At 44.4% G+C, this 19556-nt stretch overlaps 1 protein-coding gene across 12 annotated transcripts in view; it reads left to right on the top strand.

Annotated features, from left to right (window-relative positions):
• Nucleotides 1-19556, top strand: part of LOC116852858 — a 113342-nt gene that overhangs the window by 43632 nt on the left and 50154 nt on the right. For 2 of the 12 annotated variants that reach the window (XM_032833601.1, XM_032833592.1), the window contains exons 1-2: nt 5213-8358; nt 10912-11174. The exons of 8 other annotated variants lie outside the window; for them this stretch is intronic. In XM_032833601.1, the coding sequence (XP_032689492.1) occupies nt 8314-8358; nt 10912-11174 (308 nt within the window). In that variant the 5' untranslated portion in view covers nt 5213-8313. Of the gene's footprint in view, nt 1-5211; nt 8359-10911; nt 11175-19556 lie in introns of those variants that run through there. 2 more of the 12 variants (XM_032833593.1, XM_032833602.1) reach the window with 2 other exon arrangements.

Below are 19556 nucleotides of genomic sequence, written 5' to 3'. Positions count from 1 at the left end.
AGCCGTAAGTAACCTTGGACGCCAGCACAACAAAAAACACTTCATTCCTTCTTAACAAAGCTAGCGGGAAAAGCGTGCGCGTTTCAGGATGCCCCTGAAAATGCACTTAAGGAAACGCTCGGGTAAAAGGGAACCCTTCGGAGAAAGGGCGCGCGCGAGCGATTGTATCGAAATTCCGTAGAAACAGAGTGCCAGGTTGTTCGCGCTGGGGTCGTTCGCGCGACGCGTTATACATGGTGAACAGCCACGAAATGAAAGCTGATACGACCGGCAGCGGCGACACGACATGGATCTCGCCCGCGCGCGCGTACGTGTATTTTAAGAAGGAAAGTCCACGGACACAAAGTCCGACATCAACGATGGTTAGGAACGTATGTAGGAGGAGAAGGAAAATGGGAGGGTGAGGGAGAAATAGAAAGAGAGAGAGAGAGAGGTACCAGGCAGGTATCGTCGCTCGCGGTGCGAGATGCTTGTATAGCAACAATGACCTTTGAGAACAAAGTTCAAAAATCTTTATTTCTGAAATGCCCGTCTAATAGGTCTGCGACCGCTGAAAATCGACTCACGTATACTTACCTATCCATCTACCTATCTACCTACCTACCTGCCTACCTACTTACCTACCTACCTGCCTGCCAACCAACCTACCTACCTACCTATCTACATATGTAGCTACCTAGTTAGCTAGTTATCTACCTACCTACCTAACTACCCATCTACCTACCTACATATCCACCTACGTATCTACCTTTCTGCTTACCCACCCACCTATCTACCTATCTATGGGGAACACCCAATTGCGTCGCGAGCTACAGTACGTCATGTGCTGGACGCGAACGCGTCGGGATCATCGTGAGCTTCATAAATTTGCTGTGGGAAATTCGCCGCCCGCGAGATGCATCCGCGCGTTCTTCTTGATCAACGCGTTATCGTGAGGCCTCGCGTTGCGCGAATGAAGACGTTTCATTCGGCCGAGCTTCCGCTCGCCGACGGTATCCCGTTACACGGTAATAACGACAGACGTAAAAGTCGTCGCCACTACCACCACCACTGCCACCACCATCACCACCACCACTGCCGCCGTCGTCGCGCTAGTTGTCTCGAAGAGCTCTCATGTTCTTCGTGTGGTCCTCGTAATTGCGGCTTCTCTCTCCCAGTTGGAGTTACTAAAAGTTTTTACTAAGGGGAATTACTAAAAGATTCGGTTTCAAAGTATCGGCGATCCAAATGATCACATTGGACTTTCGGAACGCGTGGAAAGGAGCTTCAAAGTGCGACTTTTGCATATAATTCTTCAGCTTTCCAGGAATTTTACTCTTCGTCATTTTGCTCCCTAGTTTCGAATGTAGGATTAATGTTACTCCGAGTTGAAATGTAACTCGCTGACCTTATTCAGGAGCATGTAGCTACAGGCTAGATTAAATTTTCTAGCTCGTTAACAGCTCGTTACTGGTTGATTATTCAATGAAATGTAGAAACAGACAATCTAGCCGCTGTTTAGCTATGCGCGCGCGCACACACACACACACATACATCAAATATATTACATAACAAATATGATAGAGTAGATAGCTCTCTCTCTAATCTAATCTAACTACATATCTATTTTGAATAGAAAATCAAATTTACGTTATTTAAAACAAGTAATCTTAATGAAAAGCAAAAGCGAGCGCTGGCTGCCAACTAGTTGTGACTTTTCATCTCATAACCGTAATTTCTTTCGTCTAGTCGTTGGTTAATTTGTTTGAACAGACATTAAAGGAAGTGAGCGTTGCATTACGCTGACTAGTAGCGATGTCAGACACAAATTTACTACCTTGTGATTAGACAGAGTCACGGGGTGCAATTTCTACTTGCGAAGCTAGAAATAATGGACAAGACAAGAAAGACAGTGGCCACTTAGTCACAACCGCGAGGAAAACGTGGAAGTGTGATTTTCATGTCGCATGCGCTCTTATTCTTGACAATTAAACATGACTCATTGAGCACACAATGTGACTTGTGGTACGCCGCGTGATATCTCAGCACTAAATCGCCATGTCATCGTGCAATAATAAAGACCACCCGCGGACTGCCGGTTGCAAATGCGCGTTCCGTTGCGAAACGCGATAGTAAAAATCGATCGTCACCGTGCGCGCATGCTAGTTGTCCCGAGACGCGTCTTAATTGGCTACCGATTGCGCGCGGTAGTCGCGCACGATCGAGATCGCGTCGGACGAAAGAGTTGCGCGACTCGCGAAAGGATGGCCGCGGCGCGAAGCTGCAACGATCGCCTTTTTAACGGCATTGGCCAATCCCGCGACCGCGGCCGTTAGTCCGCGACGTGAAATAATCGTACTTTCTACTAGTGATGTCAATTCCAGGTATCCCGGTCTCTTGGTATCTGAGCAGTTCTTAAATCACCTGGCTATTTGGATACCCAGATAGCCGTTCTTTCAATTTCTCGGAGTGGCATTCCACCGGGAAAGTAGAGTGACACAGCTGTCAGTTGAATTCGAGTAACTTGTCGCTCGTGCACGATGAATTCTTCTCTCCGAGTCATCGAGTGAACATCCTCATTCGAAATTGAAGAGTGAGTCTGAGGATTCCACTCGGTCGGAGGAACAAATTCGCTCTAATTTATCAGAGCATTCGCTCGTTAAGATTCCAATCAAAGTTTGATATTCACTCTTGTGATTACGAGTGACGGTATCCTCAGTATCATTCCGAGGGAATTTTACTCCGAGGAATATAGACTCTCTTAAAGTGAATCAGTGAATAGTCACTGATATCAGTTATGAGTATAGCACTGAGCACTTTTAGTGCTGTACTTATAACTGCAATCAGTGTATATTCATTGTGTTCAGTGATGTTTGACTAATTCATTTTAAGAGAGGAGAGTGTGCAGCCAGTTATTCATTCTTATCATTATTTCTCTTTACTTATTCTTCACGCCGTACTATGTATAAATAAATTAAGATAAGCTCAACAGAAAATATCGATATCTTACGAAATATTTAACTATTATCGGGATATATCAAGATAAAATATGAAATGAAAAAATACTGATAAAGTACTCAGTATTGTATTGTGACCTTACCTTAATATTTTTATACATCGATTGACGAAGAAAATACTATTATGTAAAGAGAAACATTATTTCGTTAAAGAAAATATTCTGATTGCGGGTATCCGTGTAGTGCCTGTAACTTTGGTTAGTCAGGAGTGTAGAAATTACACTGCCGGCACTACTTGCTACGCGAAGAGTTTTCATGTTATTTGGCATCTTCTTCTCTTGGTCCCGTTCGAATTCGAATTTTGACACTCGTAGAAAAATTCATACTTCGATAATTTGACATATCCCTATCATAAATCTAGATGTCGCTTTACAGAATTACACGAAGCCCGTTATACTCCATGACCGAGGAATATTTTAGCGATATTCACATAAGCTCGGAGTTTAACTTAAGCTTCTTATTATATAAGCTTATGGCTTAGCGCAAGCTTCGCTCTTCGCAGGGCTGTTTACGAATTTATCGTTGACAAAGCCGCGCGACGTAGTCGAAATTAAAGTAAAAATAAATATTCTCTAAAACCCTCTTGTCGATTAAACGTGACGCGAAGTGTCGCTGTGTGTATGTATTCCCCTCTTTTTTGTTTTTTCCCCTTTTCTACGTTGTTCCAAAACGACGTTCGTCCGTCCTCGTTGCTCGTCGCGGACGCTCGGATGTCTTTATGAATAAAGATATGAGATCATTATGACCTCTCTATACGGTGTCTTACATTGTACAAAGGTGCACGATGTATACGCGAACGGACGCTTTGAGAACAAGAGAACGTTGCGACGTGACGCGACTGCAGTTTTTTCCTTCACCCCGAGTACGTAAGGACAAGGGGAGAAGAAGAAAAGGAGAAGGAGATGAGGGGAGGGGGGAGAAAGGGGACGATATCCGCGCGACACTCGCTGTCGCCTGTGTATATTGGCGTTTGCAGTTGACGCGATGACGCTAGGTCGTGTCTCGAAGAAATATCGTCGACTGGGAGCAACAGACGACGTACGCATGCATCAAGTCGTGCGATGACGAATGGCGCGCCCGTATTTTTTTGCAAATACGTTGGGATATTTTCGGCGATTCCGGATGCGCCGGTGTGTCTTTCACGAGACCAGATAATCGGTCTCTCGTCCCGTCGACGTGTTAAAAAATCGACATCGTTCGTTTGGTCGCTCAAGCGAAAACTCTAATTATGCCTATAGGAGTTCATGATCTTCGCATGGCGAACAAAAGCTCCCACGCTCTCACAAGACAAACAAACAATTGAATAAGTCTGTTTGACGTGGCGTTTGAACAAGTTGTGCGATTGCGTGGTTAAAATAGACCTTTAAGACATCTGGACCGGCCATTCTCGGCCTATAGAATCACACAAATTTCATTAGCGTGTTGTGCTCGCGACTATCGACATGTCTCTTTCGCGTTATGTCGCAAGTATTTATCGTATACAATGGGAGAGATAGAGAGAGAGAGAGCAAGAGAGAGAGTAAGAGAGAGAGGCTACTAGGAAAGGTGAGATATTTTTGCCCGAGAGAACGCAATCTGCGCGAAGTTCTAGTCGGAGGTTATGTAAGTGTCGCGCGGCTTAGAATACACTTTATGTAGGAACCGTGCGAGCCTCTTGGCTCCATTTGCATCGTATTTTAAGCCTATTACATAGCGAAGAATGCACGACCAGGAAATTCGCGGATACACAATACGAAATCGTCAAAGTTCGAAAGGGCGAGGTACAAAATTAGATATTACGAGCTGTTTATCGAACAGTCGCGCGTTATTGCTATTACGGGATCTTCATCTTTTTTCTTCATGTACGTACGGAGATGCGCGCTATTGTCAATTTTAGCGCGTTGAATATCGCGACGATGGCGACCGGCATTATAGTACTACCGCTTTTTAATGAGTTTGAGAGGGGAGTTAAGGGAGAGTTGCCGAAGTCGTATCTCATCGATTTCTTGATCATTGTTGAATAGGACATATAATAGGACGGTAAAAATAAGAAACAACTGAGCAATGACAGATATAAACAAAAAAATTTCAGATTGCATCTTCACTGAGAGAAAAATTGGTCGATCTAACTAAAATTATAGTTATTATTGACCCCAACCATATTTTTTGCAGTAGAGTAGTAATAGTAACACGCATAAAAATTATGATCACTGACATTATAGTAGAATTTAATAAGATGGTTTTTTTTTAAGAATAATTTATAGTAATCATTTCTCTATGTGATTATAGTTGTAAATATCATTTTTAAGTGTAATTTTATGTGTGCTACAAACATTTAAAAAAATCAATTGTATTTGATGACGTACGATTCAAGAAACCGACACAATTCCGGCAACTCTCCAACTATAGAGTTAATAGCAAAATAGAAACATATAAAGGTCTGAGATCGCAAAAATGATATAACGTAAAGGACTAATAAGAGCGAAGTGTTGATTTTCGTGTGTAATATTATTCACACGAATCTTCTAGTAAGCGTTATGTAAACACAATAACATTTCCAATAATCTTGAGACATTTCGAACCTTTTTTCCAGCAAAAAAAATAGAGCACATATATGTACAAACATGATCCATTTGTGCTACAATAAGCACCAAAGTGAATGTAAAGCCTTGTAAGAGATTCTTGTAAAAGTAATTTTCAATTAATTGCATTTGAGAAATAGATCTTACGTTATTAATATAGAAGCGATCAGTGAAACGAGTTAAGAGACGCATGCGTCTTGAATTACATTTATTTACTATATTGATCCAATCGTCATTAAAGTTTCTGCGGAACTAATTGTAAAATTAATGCGGAAATCGGCGTGTTTGGAACAGAAATATTTGCTATGTAAAAGACGTGAGTGCGCGCGCCAAGAAATATCTATTGAGGAAGTGTTCGCGGAAGAAAATTAACGCGGCATGACGCATCTTTCCCGGTAGACAGGATGTTGGACTAACACCACCTTAGTATGGATGTGTTTAATGATTTATCGATTAGCTCGGAGATTCGGTTTTTTCCTTAAAGCAACATTCGCTTTGAGAAAATTGCCGCACAAAGCTCGATAGTTCCGAAAGATCATTGCTCGCTTCCCCCCTCGATTCTTTTTCAACATAGACTTAAACAAATAGACTGAGTGCTTCCACAAGAGGCCGTAAAGACTTGATTAGAAAGTGCCGAAGGCGATCTATCTTTGTCTGGCTCGGCTCTTATTGGTGAAATCCAACGGAAGTGGGAAACTTTTCTTTCCGTGCGACGAACATAGTTCGCCCGCGAACAGTGGCAGAGGACTGTAGTTATCTTCAAAACTCTTAAAAGAGAGGCGTTATCTCTATATGTACGTTTGGTTCGATTTGAACACTTTAATCCTTATTCTGAACTCTCTTTTATCGGCAAAAGTACCTCGCTGAATGTGTCTTACAAGCTTTTCGATTGGCTTTTGAGCACATTTAGAGATACTCTTGTCGATAAAAGAAAATTCAGAATAGAGCCCTTTTTCTTGAAACATTTTGGAGCCGATGTACAACAGGCGGATTAGTCTTCAATAATTGTCAGAAGATCCATTTTGTTATTAGAAATCGTATGTTTCGAAACACATCAGAAGAAATTATTGAAATTTTTCTGCTTTCGAGATTGCGTTCTCAAATATCCTTTTCGAGGAAAATTTTACTGTAAATATATAGTTCACGTTACATATGCTATGGATTTTCAGTAAAATTTTCCTCAAAACGGATGCTTTGAAATACAACACAAGTGTACAAGTCTATGTTATTTGAAATAAATATTAACGCGTTCAAAATATGACAGTAACCGGCAACTGGCATGATACTATTGTATTTCAATGAGTTAAATACACATGAGCATAAAATACACATAATTGCATTTGAAGAATTGGTTGTACGTTGCTAATAGAGAGCCAATGAAAAGGGATAAAATACATTTGCGTCTCGAATTACATTTATTTACCGTAGCTATCACAATTCAATCGTCGGTTAAATTTTTGTATAACCAACGGGAGTTATGGACATAAAGATTGACGCATTTTTTTGTAATACGTTTTTGGAATACATCGACAATAAATAGGAAAATCTATCATTTAAGAATTTTCAGAAAAAAAACAAATTCTTCCATTAATCTTCAACTATATTCCGAAGTGCGTTGAAGAGAACGTGTTCGAACCGTTCTACAAACGAATATTCGAGGCATGACCTTAAAGTAGGTAGCAGGATGCTGAGTCCTCAGCTTACAATGTTGGCTTTTGTGAGACTTGAACATTTGGACAAAATATTTTATGGCTTATCAACTTCCGTAAAGGAACCGAGGAAGTTTCAAAATAACGCAAATCTGTTTGCAAATCTTGATTTTATTGTGCTATTATCTTCTAGCTGAATAATTTTCTATACCTCTGGAAAGGATTTGTTAAAAAATATTGATTCTCAACAAAATTATGGTAATTCAAAGCTCCGACAGATCCAGAGTGATCCAGAGTTGTATTGCAAAAAGTCTGACTGTGCACAGAGGATTAACTTTTACGACAGTCCGAACAGTTTTTTTGGACGATGATTTTTATAGTTCTTGAACTAGAACTTTTTCATGTACGTCAAAAAGTAGAATAGTAAAAAACATGACATTCTCGTCGCAGCTACTATAGTGGCTTTCCAAAGACTGTATTAAAACTGGGTTAAAAGTACGAAGTTACGATTTTATAAAGATATTTTGTTGTTGTGCATCTCAGTTTCGGCCTAACCGCCGTTACGTTAAGACGTTTGAATACGTTTGGACCTGATTTTTTTGAAATTCGTACCTCGGTACCTTGGATGAAAGGACAACAGAAATAAGTCCAAGTAAAATAGTAAGAAGAAGAAGAAGAAGAAGATTATACATCTCGTTCGTATCGTGCTCTTCGCCCTTTTGAATACATGGTGTCGATCGCGCGAGTGGCGCAGTCGACGAATAATTCAGCACTGTGCGCTGAAACCTAACCTAACATAACGTACCGGCGGGCGAAGCAAGCATCGTAACGCGCATGCGCGAATCACCATTTCTGCTACCTGTGCGATCTTAACCTCAAACGTCACGTGTGTGAGATTCTTAACCTCTCGAATCTCGCGACCGGGCTGCGATTTTCCAGTGAGCTTGCGAAACGAACGCTGTAGAGTCGAGTGGTCGCGCTGAGAAGCTGGAGCGTGCGGCTGTACGGGCGTGTGTACGTGCGTGCGTGCGTAACAGTGAGAATAGTAGAAATCTATAGCTTTTGTCTCTTAAAGTGCTGAGAGAGAATGCGCACGGTGGAAGTACGATGCAACCTTACAAGAAACAAGAATATCCAACCCATAAAAGCCAAGTAAGCTCGCTATCAAGTTCCTCGCCTCGGACAGTCCCTCGTGAGTTCCCCTGAAACTGTGCTGTGTGTTAAGTGGCCACGTTGTGTTTCTGAAAAGTCTCTGCCAATCTTACCGCCTTAGTTGGACTGCTCGCAGAATTCGTGCTGTACACCGTGTACAAACACGAAAGGTCTGCTTTCTTTATTTGTACTTCCTACGTCCCCTAACCGGTAAACACCAAATAATAATAACATTGCAATGACCACAATTTCCCTCGATAACGTATGTTATGTTACGTCATGTTAACGTAATGTGTTGCACTTCATATCTACTAACATCGTTGACTGGAAAATTATGATATTGATGTAATCTTACTGTTATACTTGGTGTTTTCTGTATTATCGTTCTTCCCGATTCTCTTTCGATCATAGTTCTGACACATCGAATTTTCTCGAGTGCACGAGGCTCATCGTGCGGTTGAACTAAACAGATGACACATGGTTAGACACGCATTTTTTTTGGGACGGAAATTTACCACGAGTGAACATGCATGCTTGCTTGTGGAACGGTTTGGAGCATTATCTAGGGATAGGAGAGTGTCGTAAGCGTGGAGCGTCAGGTAGCTCAGTGGTTTAGAACAGTCGCTCGGCAAGCGAAAGACCCGGGTTCGAGTTCACTAGCAAAACCGCGCTCTCGATATTTTTCTCTCTGGAACGAAAAAGATACGCAAATCTCGAACGCACGGCGTTCAGTCGTGTCTCTGAGCGTTTATCTAGGGAGAGGAGAGTGTCGTGAGCGTGGAGCGTCAGGTAGCTCGGTGGTTTAGAGCAGTTGCCCGGCAAGCGAAAGACCCGGGTTCGAGTCCCCGGCCTATATAGCAAAACCGCGCGCTCTCGATATTTTTCTCTCTGGAACGAAAAAGTTTTACGTAGATCTCGAACGCACGGCGTTCAGTCGTGTCTCTGAGCGTTATCTAGGGAAAGGAGAAGAGTGTCGTGAGCGTGGAACGGTCAGGTAGCTAGTCTCAGTGGTTTAGAGCAGTCGTCTGGCAAGCGAAAGACTCGGGTTCGAGTCCCGGCCTATAGCAAAACCGCGCTCTCGATATTTTTCTCTCTGGAACGAAAAAGATATGCAGATCTCGAACGCACGGCGTCCCGCCACCACTTAGTAATTCCTCCTTCTATAATGCTCAGTAACACATTTCGTTCAACGCGTCCGACGAGAGGACGTTCCTATTTCGTGAGAATCGCTCGGAAACAGATTGGGACGTCGGCTCCGACGTGCGTTGAGGAAAACGCGTTCGGACCGCTCTATAGACGAGTAGAAACAACGCGTCACGTCACATTGTGCCAGCTACAGTGTGACGATCGCCATCGCCGTCGGCTGTTCTCGGTTGACTGTGGCTTTCTTCGTTTAAATCGAGCGTTGAATGGTCAAGTTTGGGAGCGATGAGCCCCCGCTGAGCATAGGCGAGAACATCACGACGCGAGTGCGGAAAGATGGCGAGGTTAGGTTCGCCAAGTGTGTATACACTCGCATCGCGGAACGTTTTCTCCGACGTACCTCGCCACGCAGAGCCGACGTCCAATGGGAGATGAATATTGGTTCTCATGTCGTTCTCATAAAGATGGGTTCTCTCAGGCCCATATTAACATACAAAAAAGTCTGCCACGAGATTTCCCTTTTTCTTAAAGCTCAAACGCAAGAGATTTTCTCGCTTGTGTTTCTCACTGTGTGAAATGAACTGTGTGCTCCAACGATAGTTGTTACAGATCACACGAGGAAAATTGTGACCGGTCTTTCCCTGAGCTTTGAAAAACGAGAAGTCTCGTGACCGGTCTGTTACCGGTGCGAGAATTATTACGTGTTGTAATAATTCTCGCACATAAAACTTGTCTCAAGCGAAGCAGTCAGGCCCGTATTAATAATGATTATTTGAAACTCGTCTCAGATGAAATATTACAATTTAAATTCAGGGTTAGATAGAGTTTTTCAGTGTTGAAAATCTAACTCTAAATTCTGATCTGAATATCTCACATCAGATTAATTGCAGACTACTCTATATTAACTACTATTAATATACTCCATAATGTCAGAGATACATTATGAGAGAAGAAAATATCTAAGAAATAAAAAATATTTATTTGATGGATACTAATAACGTATATATTTACTTGTATTAATGTAAAATATTTTTTAAATAAGGAAACATATTTTTTTAAAACCTTATCTTTTTACGAAAGCAATTGTTTATTCTGTTTAAATAAAAGAATTTAGATTTAAGTAAATACATCATTAGAGTACTATACCATCGAATTAATATTTTTTAGATATTTTTTCTCTTAATGCACAATTCAGCTGAGAAACTCTGATTTAACTCTGAATTGAAATTGAAGTACAAATTGAAATCAAATTATCTTGCATGAGACAAGTTTCAATCAACTATTAAAAGGGACCTCATTGGAGGTCGGATGCGCTTCAAAATGCGTCGAGAGAAAGGGTTTAAGTCGCTCGAATATGTACTTAGCTTCGATCCACTAGTGGAGAGGTAGAGATGGCAGGGATGCTTTCAGAAGTTGCATAGAAGAAATGATGAATCAGATTCGGCACAGAGAAACTTACCGTGCGCTTACTATGAAGAAGCGTTGAGAAGTTCGAGGATGAGGAGCACGAACGAGTGGATCTATGATTATAACATGATGCCATTTTCGCAACCGAGGTTACATCCGCGTTACGCGTGGAGCAGCTCAATGTTCTGTGCACCGCATATCCCGACATATTCATACTACCCGGATCACAGGTTTACCGCGACAAGTTATGCACCTATTTATACAAGGTACGACACGTATTTTTACTTCTATCAGTGAATTCGTGCGCGCGCGCAAACTTCGTGACAGTAAGTGATGTCCAGAACAGGGGTTCTTCATTATTTCATGCTGTGTACTGCCCTTCGGCCAATCCGGCCAAGCAAGTCCCCGGGGGCTTTTACTCGGAACTGTTTTTCTTCCAGTTGAACTTCAATACGAGATTAGTGAAAACGAAAACTTACTTTCTTTCGCATTCGACGAGTTTTTTTACCGACTGAGAACTCCTGATCTGGACATATTCTTAATTGACTTCAAATCGAAATTGAAGCAGACAAAATTTAACGGCAATGCCTATCGAACTTGTATTGACCGTGAAATCGAGAAACACAATATTTTCGATTTATCCATTTACTTTCGATATACGAGGTATGGAAACAGATTCACTTGTATTTTGACATGAGGAAATGTACTCGTGACTGCGACGTAATTTGGAAAAATTTCCTGAAAATTCGTTTGCCGCGGGGAAATGTTGCTGTTTTACATTGGACATTATTGGATCATGCGTCACCGTTATGGAATTCGCGAAAAACGAGAATCGATGTGAAAACTTGTTGAACGGGCAAAGCCAGAGAAAGAGAGAGAGAAAGAGAAAGAGTGTAGAAGTGGGAGAAAGGTGATATATCGAGGTGGGTGTGTGATTGGAAGTGGGAACGGCGGATCGATAACGAAAATGCGCGTTTTTTGATCACAAGGGAAAATCGAGAGAGAAAGAGAGGGTCAGGCGAGAGAAGGGGAGGAGAGAGCGTGTGTGAAGAGAGAAAAGGCCCAATGACGTGAAATTACGCGTCGATAAGGGCATGCTGCGTGCATTTTCCCGTGGTGAATGCGATATATCGCGGTCACGGGATAACGTTGAGGCTGAAAACCCGACCGATCTCTCTTGCGAATAGTTTGCCCTTAAATTACGCAGCGTACATTTGTGACGTACCCGCAGCGGCAACAGCAGGTATATGCGCGCGACTCGATGTCTCGTAAATAAATCGAGAACGGCGCTCCGAGAAAAAGGAGAAACGGTATCGTGAAATATGCATGTGCGAAATATGTTTAGGCGGAACACAGGCGCGCGCGCACAAGTTGAAGTCCAATGTTCCCTGCCCTTCCTCCCTTCTCATTTTAGCGACAAGAGAAAATGGAACGATACGACCGTGAAAATATTTAAGCGCTCGATACGGTAAAAGGCTCTCGTTATTTCGCGCGGATTCTGTATTGATTTTAAGATACTAAAAGTAACTTTCCCAAATATCAAAAGACGTATAGGTGACACGTGAACGCTGGCGTGCATGTTTTAAAGGAGAGACGTCCGAAAGGAGCCTTCCACCGGCTTCGCTTCAGATTTCGCGTTATTTTCGCACAATGGAGGACGTCGAATTAATTCAGGACTTATTTATATCAAGATATTTCATGTGGAACTCTCTCTTTTTCTTTTTTTTCTTTTTCTCTTGCTACTAAAGTTTGCGGCGCGTAACGCGCGCGAATCCTTATCGAAGCGCCGCCGATCTTGATTGCGAATATGGCGTGTAACAGCTGGCGTCGATCTCGCTTTATGATACACTACGCTCGAGACATCGAGGCTTTTTTCACTCTGAAAAGTAGTTGTACGCGACTTAAATGTGGGTCTCACGCCCCGAAGCAGGTGCTTATTCGCAACGAGACTCGCTAATTGCTTAATCGTTTTGTTTACGTTTCTCGAACGAGGGTCGAAAATCTCGAGGCAATCGCGGAACGTCGCGAAGAAGTGTTTATTGTCATTGTCGATTACGACCGCGGGTGATAAATATTTATGTACCGGCTGGTGAGAAAGGTGAGGTGACGAGAGACGCAGGAGACATCGGCGAAGGCGAGAAAAGAAGCCAGGATCGATGGAAGGGGCCCAAGGCCGCGACGATTCCCCTCTTCCTCCTCTTTCGTCTCCTTTCTTCTCCTCTCCTGTTTTCTCTCATTTCTCTTTATTCTCGAAACAGGCTCGGATACGAAAAGTAGAAAGGTTAGGGAAGGGAATTTCTGTGTGGCCCTTCCTGGAAACGCTGTGTTTACGAAGCTTTTGTGCTAACTGTCTCGTGGTGTTAGCTGTGTAGAATGACGGTAAATGACGATGGACCGAATTGATGCAGGCGCAATGGATGGGGAGGACAGAATCTATTTTCAGCATGTCAGTTCTACTTTTCGTCCGTCAAAAACGGGAGAAAAAAAACATTTAGCGCATGGACGAGCATGCACTTCGACACTTATTATTTCTGCGCACGAATAAAGCTAATACGGGTTCGTCAGTGAGATTTTTAATATGATTTGCCGATGTTCTCTCGCGTACGTATGGTGTATGTGTATGTGTGTGTACACATATTCGCTGCGGGACGCAGAAGGCTGGGAATATCTGGCAGTTACCAGGACGAGATCTCGCGGCCGATTCTTTTTCTGCCCGGCGTTAATTCGTCCGCGCGATAAAGGAGGCCGCGAAAAATGGGTCGCATCGTCGTCGTGGCGTTTACTCCCGCGTTCTGCGACGACCGACCGCGTGTTATCGCGCGCGTGCATCCAACTTTTAGACGGAGCCGACGAGCTGCGCTATTAAGGAACGAAGGAAGCATCGACGCGAAAATCGATCGGTCGCGTGTTCCAAGCAGACAGTGCCGTTAATGTTCGTTATGGGCAGAGGGAACGAGAGAGGAAGACTGAGAAGGAAAGAAGAGTTGCTGGTAGGGAATTTGAATACGACGACTGTATTCATGGAAGGTATAATGCATCGCAGTACTATAAGCTGCGTGAGGATTTAGCGTTTCATTGATAACCCGCACTTTCATTTACGCGCGATCTTCCATCGGTTGGCTCTCTCTCTCTCTCTTTCCCTCGCCTCCTCTCCCTTCTAGTCTCTTCCTTCTCTCTCTCTCGTTTCATATGAGTTATGTACTATGTAGCGTGTACATGGGCTATCGATCCCAACGTTTCTCCCTCTACTTCTGCTCTCTCTCTCTCTCTCTCTCTCTCTCTCTCTCTCTCTTTCGCTCACCTACTCGCTTGCTCGCTCCCTCGGCTTCCCCCTTTTCACCCTCCCTCAGTCGCTCTCTCTTGCTCTAGCAAGAGCGGAGCAAGTCGCGCACACATTGCGATATATACGTCGACGAGCCGTTTTCTCTCTTTTTCCGATACTAATGTCCGCGCTATTCTCGCCCGGCGTTATCAAGATCCACACGAATTCGCGCTGCCCTGCCGGCTCTTCGCGACGTCGTTCCTCGAGAGACTCCCGCGCGTTTACTTTCATCCGCGCTGCAATTAGTCGCGAAATGTTGTTCGAATTATGATACGAGGAAAAAAGAAGTCGAGAAAGAGATAAAGAAACGCGCGCCGTACATGTCGCGCGCGCGAGCGTATCCGTGTACGCGTGTATGTGCGTGCGTGCGTGCGTGCATGCGTGCTCACGCACACACATACACGGTACGTATTGCATACCTACACACTTACACAGGCACGCAACACACTGTCGCTCTCTTCGCTCTGCTGACCTGTGCACACACACACACGTGCACGACGAGTGCTATCGCGCGCGCATCGCTCGTCGTAGGCAGAAAGAATAGATGACGCATAGTGGGGGAGGAGGAGAAACGGTGCGAGAGGTGCGGGTGGGGAAGAAGAAGGCTCGCCAGAGGTGGGAGGGGGTCAGTGACCGTTACGTCATCGTGAGCCCATAGTCGTGGAAGAGCCATCGGTCGGCCGAATGCCGATTTCGATCGACGGACCTCTGAAAGGGAGGAAGAGAGAGAGAGAGAGAGAGAGAGAGAGAGAGGGGGGAGGGGGGGAAAGGAAGGGAGGGAGAGGGAGAGAGAAGACGGACGAGTGAGCGAGCGGGCGCATATCGTGAAGTTACAAGGCCAGCACGGAGGCGTGAAAATTGTTAGACGGGAGACGTGAGAATCGTCAAGCGGCTTGTTTTCGACGTATTTGTTTCGATAGGGTATCCGGGCGGGTGATGAAGGTGTAAATCGCGTTAGAGCGAGGTAGGAGCGGAATACGCTCAAGATTCCAGGCTTCACCGACGGCAGAACTCGCGCGAGAGAAAGAAAGAGAGAGATAGAGAGAGAAATCTTTCGCATTTTGTTAAAGCGGTGATGTCTCGCGCACAGGCGGAAAAAGAAGAGAGGAAACGTTGAAGTTACGTCAAACGAGACCAACATTCGCAGTATCGCGAATAAAGCTCCAGCGAAATCGAGCGGGCAGAAATGTTTGGACGGAAGTTCCATTTGTCGAAGAGCGCGAGTCGCGATCAACAACAACAACACCGCCAACGATTTTCCCCCGGCCTGATGACGCGAGTTCATTCCCGGCCCTTTATCATGCAACGCGCTCCGTAAAACTGAACGCTGCGTAATTTCAACGCGTAATCCGCGAAACGTGATTTCCTTTTAATCGCGTCACTTTACACGGTATATTTGCTTTCACTTTGCATTTCTTCGCATTTTTTTCCTCTGCACTTCTCAAAAAACACGCTCGGTGCCTCGCGTTTATCGATCGCACGCGTTACTACGTGCGCGTCCGTCGTGCATCGCGTATATCTCTTTGTGCGACGCGAAGTAGGTAGAGTTTCTAGCGCGGTAAGAGTCGTTTCGGATGTACGGCTGGCTCGCTCTGTTTCACGTCCGTTCGTTCACGACGGCTGATCTCTTGCGCGCACGGTGTAACTTTACGCCCGTCCGGAGAGAAGCCGATCGAAACGGGCTCGAAGTCATCGCGGGAGAGCACTCTTTTTACTCATTTCCGGTAACGACGTCGTCATTTCGTGCGGTTGTGCGTCTATTGCGCGCGCACAGAAAAGCATCATTCCACTGCCGAGACGAGCGATTACTCTGTTCACTTTTCTTCTCTCAAGTAATAATTGTCTTCGGCAAAGAATATTTTCCTAGTAATTATTCTCGAAATATATCACCACAGATTTCAGAAAACTGATTATACTGAGAGGAAACAAGTGATTGATTTAATTAAAATTGTAGTTACTTTTGGCCTGAACCGTCTTTTTTTATAGTGGAATTTAATAAAAAAGGTTTTCTCTTTTGACTATAATTTATAGTAATTATTTCTCTTTTATAGTTACAAATACTAAACATTTTTTCTCAGTGTATATACCTAAAAAAAGATTTATGCTCTTTGTAAGAATATTATTTATTGAAGGAAAAGTCGGTTCGATTCTAGGTAGTCAGCAAAAAATTTTTGTTTTAATTTAATATTCTCTTGGTTGAAATACTAAACTTACTAGATTTTAAAATGCATTCTGAATAAATTTGATGCTTATGATGGGGCTTATGTTAGATTTGCGAACATATAAATTTGTGAAACACTTGAAACAAGTAATATTTACTTGAATGCAGTATATATTTTTCTGTGCGTGAGAGTGAGATGTCGGTATTTTGCAAAAATATGATAATATTACTATTACTTTATTGAATGCATTAGATATGACCGCTCTCGATGAAATAGCCTGCTTCTTACTAAACCTCTTGGGATATTTCGACGTCGTAATCTCTAGGAGAAATAATTTCGCAGAGGAATGTTTAGTATTTTTACAGCTCTTGATATCGTTAATGCGCGGCCATATAATCGCCAATAAAAAGCCGAATCACTTGACAGTCTCGTCGAGTGTCCGGTAACCACGCATACAAGGAAGTTGTCTTGAAACATTTCGCCCGAAACTGGTTCGACGGGTGTCGAACGCACCGACCTTTACTCCAGTCGAATAACGCGCCTATGTACAGTAAATAAATATAACATGTCGAATAATCAGATATCTAATGACCGTTTGGATTGAAACGAAGTATACGCCCAGGGAGAAATTTCCGAGTGAACTTTCCGTCCGTTTCGAAAACTTGAAGGTTCTTGCTGAACCGCGCAAAGTATCTCTCTTTCTCTCTTTACATGTGTATTCTTGGTGCGTGCACCACGCACACATACGTGGCATATGCACGCACCAAACGAGACCTCCACCGGCGAGTGATGATACAGATACAAAGTGCAAGGTTTCGCGAAGGATATTTTACGCTGGTATCTCGTGAAGCGTGCAGATATATGTGTCACGTTACTCGCTCGTTCCGCGTTTTGCGACGTATATTTCGCTTTGATCGCGACACGCCGCTAAATGCAGCTCACCAACGTGAGCGCTCGCATTGCCGTGGGGAAGAAACGTGTCCATTGTTTGCTCGAGCTGACTGTGTTTGAAAAGTAGGTTTTCTCCCTCCCCTTCTGTTTTTTTCTCTCTCTCTCTCTCTCTATTAAATTCTCCCACACCTACTAGCTGCCCTTAGCTTATCTCGAAACAGCCGACAATCGTTCGCTCGCGAACTCCGTCGATGTTTTGCGCGTTTCTTATGGATTCCTCGGCGGATACGGGCCCCTCGGGAACTCGCGCGAGGAACGATCGAAAATACGTGTATCTGAGGCGAAGAGAGTCACGCGAATCGGAGAGAGCCTCGTCTATTTGCCACATTGAAAAAAAAAAGAGAAGGAAAAGACTAGGGCGAGAGAGGAAGAGAGTAAAACGCAGGAGAAAGAGAGAGAAGCAGGCGACGATCGCGAGCTGAACAACGAACTCCTCGTCCGTCACCGATTAACCTTCCTTCCACCGTAATCCGTTAGCGAGTAGCGCGGGCGGGCGAGTCCTCTCCCGCGGTGTCGGCGGTGTTTGTTTGATAGGGTCCCTAGCGGATCCGGCAACAGCGCGGCGAGAGCGCGAGTTGGCGCGTCGCAACGTCGCATTCTCGAGAGCGGAGCGACATCCAGGCGCATTCACCCTTCTCAGCCGACGCATGCGCACGCGGATGCTGCCACGTGTGGCGCGCTGCCGCCGAAATGTCCGTCTCCGTCGAGTAAAACGACGCTGCCGCGCGGAACGCCAATGGCAACTACTCCGAAGCGAATCGTATTTTCGACGCGTCACGCGATTGGCCGGCTGTGTTCGGCCGCGCACGGGTACCCATAATTTCTTCTCCGGCTCTCTCTCTCTCTCTCTCTCTGCCTCCCTCCTTGCCTCCCTCCTTTCCCGTTCTCTCTCGCTCTCGCGGCCCTCTCTCGTTTTCCCTCTTTTCTTCTCATTTTGAAGGGTACTTCCTCCTCTTTTCCTTTTTACCTACCTACCCACACTCAGCCGTCCTTTCTTTTCGTCGGCTTATTTTGTGCGTCGCGGAGTCTCTCCCTTCACCTAGATCTAATTTTGAACGACTGCGCGTAGCGGACCTGTGCTACCGTGCGCGCGAGCGAGCGATGCACGAGGATCAAGACACAGCTATCTCGTGAGACGGCTCGATGTATTCTCCGTTGTGGGAGGAGAACGGCCGCGCGACGTCGACGACGGTCCGGCGGAGCGCGGAATCGCGGCGTCCGCAGACTGCCACGTTGTATCAGCAGTGGCGGTTTTGCTAATCCTCGTCTGATCCAGCGGAATGGAATTTCGTTTATTGCTCAGCATAATCCCGGTGATACGAGTTTTATGAAGAATTGTAAAAAATAGTTGTACCACTATGCGGAAATATGGCGAAAACACGTCTCGCACGCGATACCGCGCGAACAAAACTGGATTTTTTCGCCGATTCGTTATTTAACTTTCGCATATAGTCCTAGAAAGTACGAATTTTGCTCTATTCCGAAACAAAGGATATTTCGTTATGCACTCATTTGCAACACTCGGGAGAGACAAACAAGCGATTTTTGCAATCGAACACATACGAAACGTTTTACATTCGTTATTCTTTCATTCTGTCGTTTCTCTGGCAACGATTTTAAAAATTAAAGTATTTCGGGAGTCGGACGCGTGACTTTTTTCTTCGCCAAGCAGAGCTGAAAATGTCGCTTCGCGATATACTAGCAAATCGACGTCAGCCTAGATTCCCCAAATATCTGAAACTTATAAAAGCGACATCAACTGACCGTTCTTGCGATCGATCTGTCGCAGTAATTAAAGCCGTAAAAATAATGCATATCTATTCGCGACAATCTATATCGTCTTCTTTTTGTGTCTATTTTATTAGAACTCTTAATCTCGCTCCTGGGAGAAATGGACGAAGAGCATGAGAAAGAGAAAGAGAGAGAGAGAGAGAAGGGACACGAACTTGTTCCAACACTTCGACGATATCGGCAGTCCCGATATTTTTAACGGATCGGAATAAACGAATAATCCAGGCACTCGGTCGCGGGAAAATCGGAGGAGAGCGCGCTATATCGGCCGCGGATGTCGATAATTTCTCGCAAGTGTCGCGGGTCAGGCCGACGACTCGCTTTTGCCGGGTTCGATCGATGGAAACCTTCGGGACTGAAATACGCACGCGGAGGGAAAGAGATGGAGGCAGAGGACGAGAAGGGGGGGAAGAGAGAAGAAG

The sequence above is a fragment of the Odontomachus brunneus genome, unplaced genomic scaffold (genome assembly GCF_010583005.1).
Source record: "Odontomachus brunneus isolate Ranch 3 - 2012 unplaced genomic scaffold, Obru_v1 Obru_scaffold_259, whole genome shotgun sequence".
Lineage (NCBI taxonomy): Eukaryota > Metazoa > Arthropoda > Insecta > Hymenoptera > Formicidae > Odontomachus > Odontomachus brunneus.
This window is presented reverse-complemented; position numbering and strand designations above follow the sequence as displayed.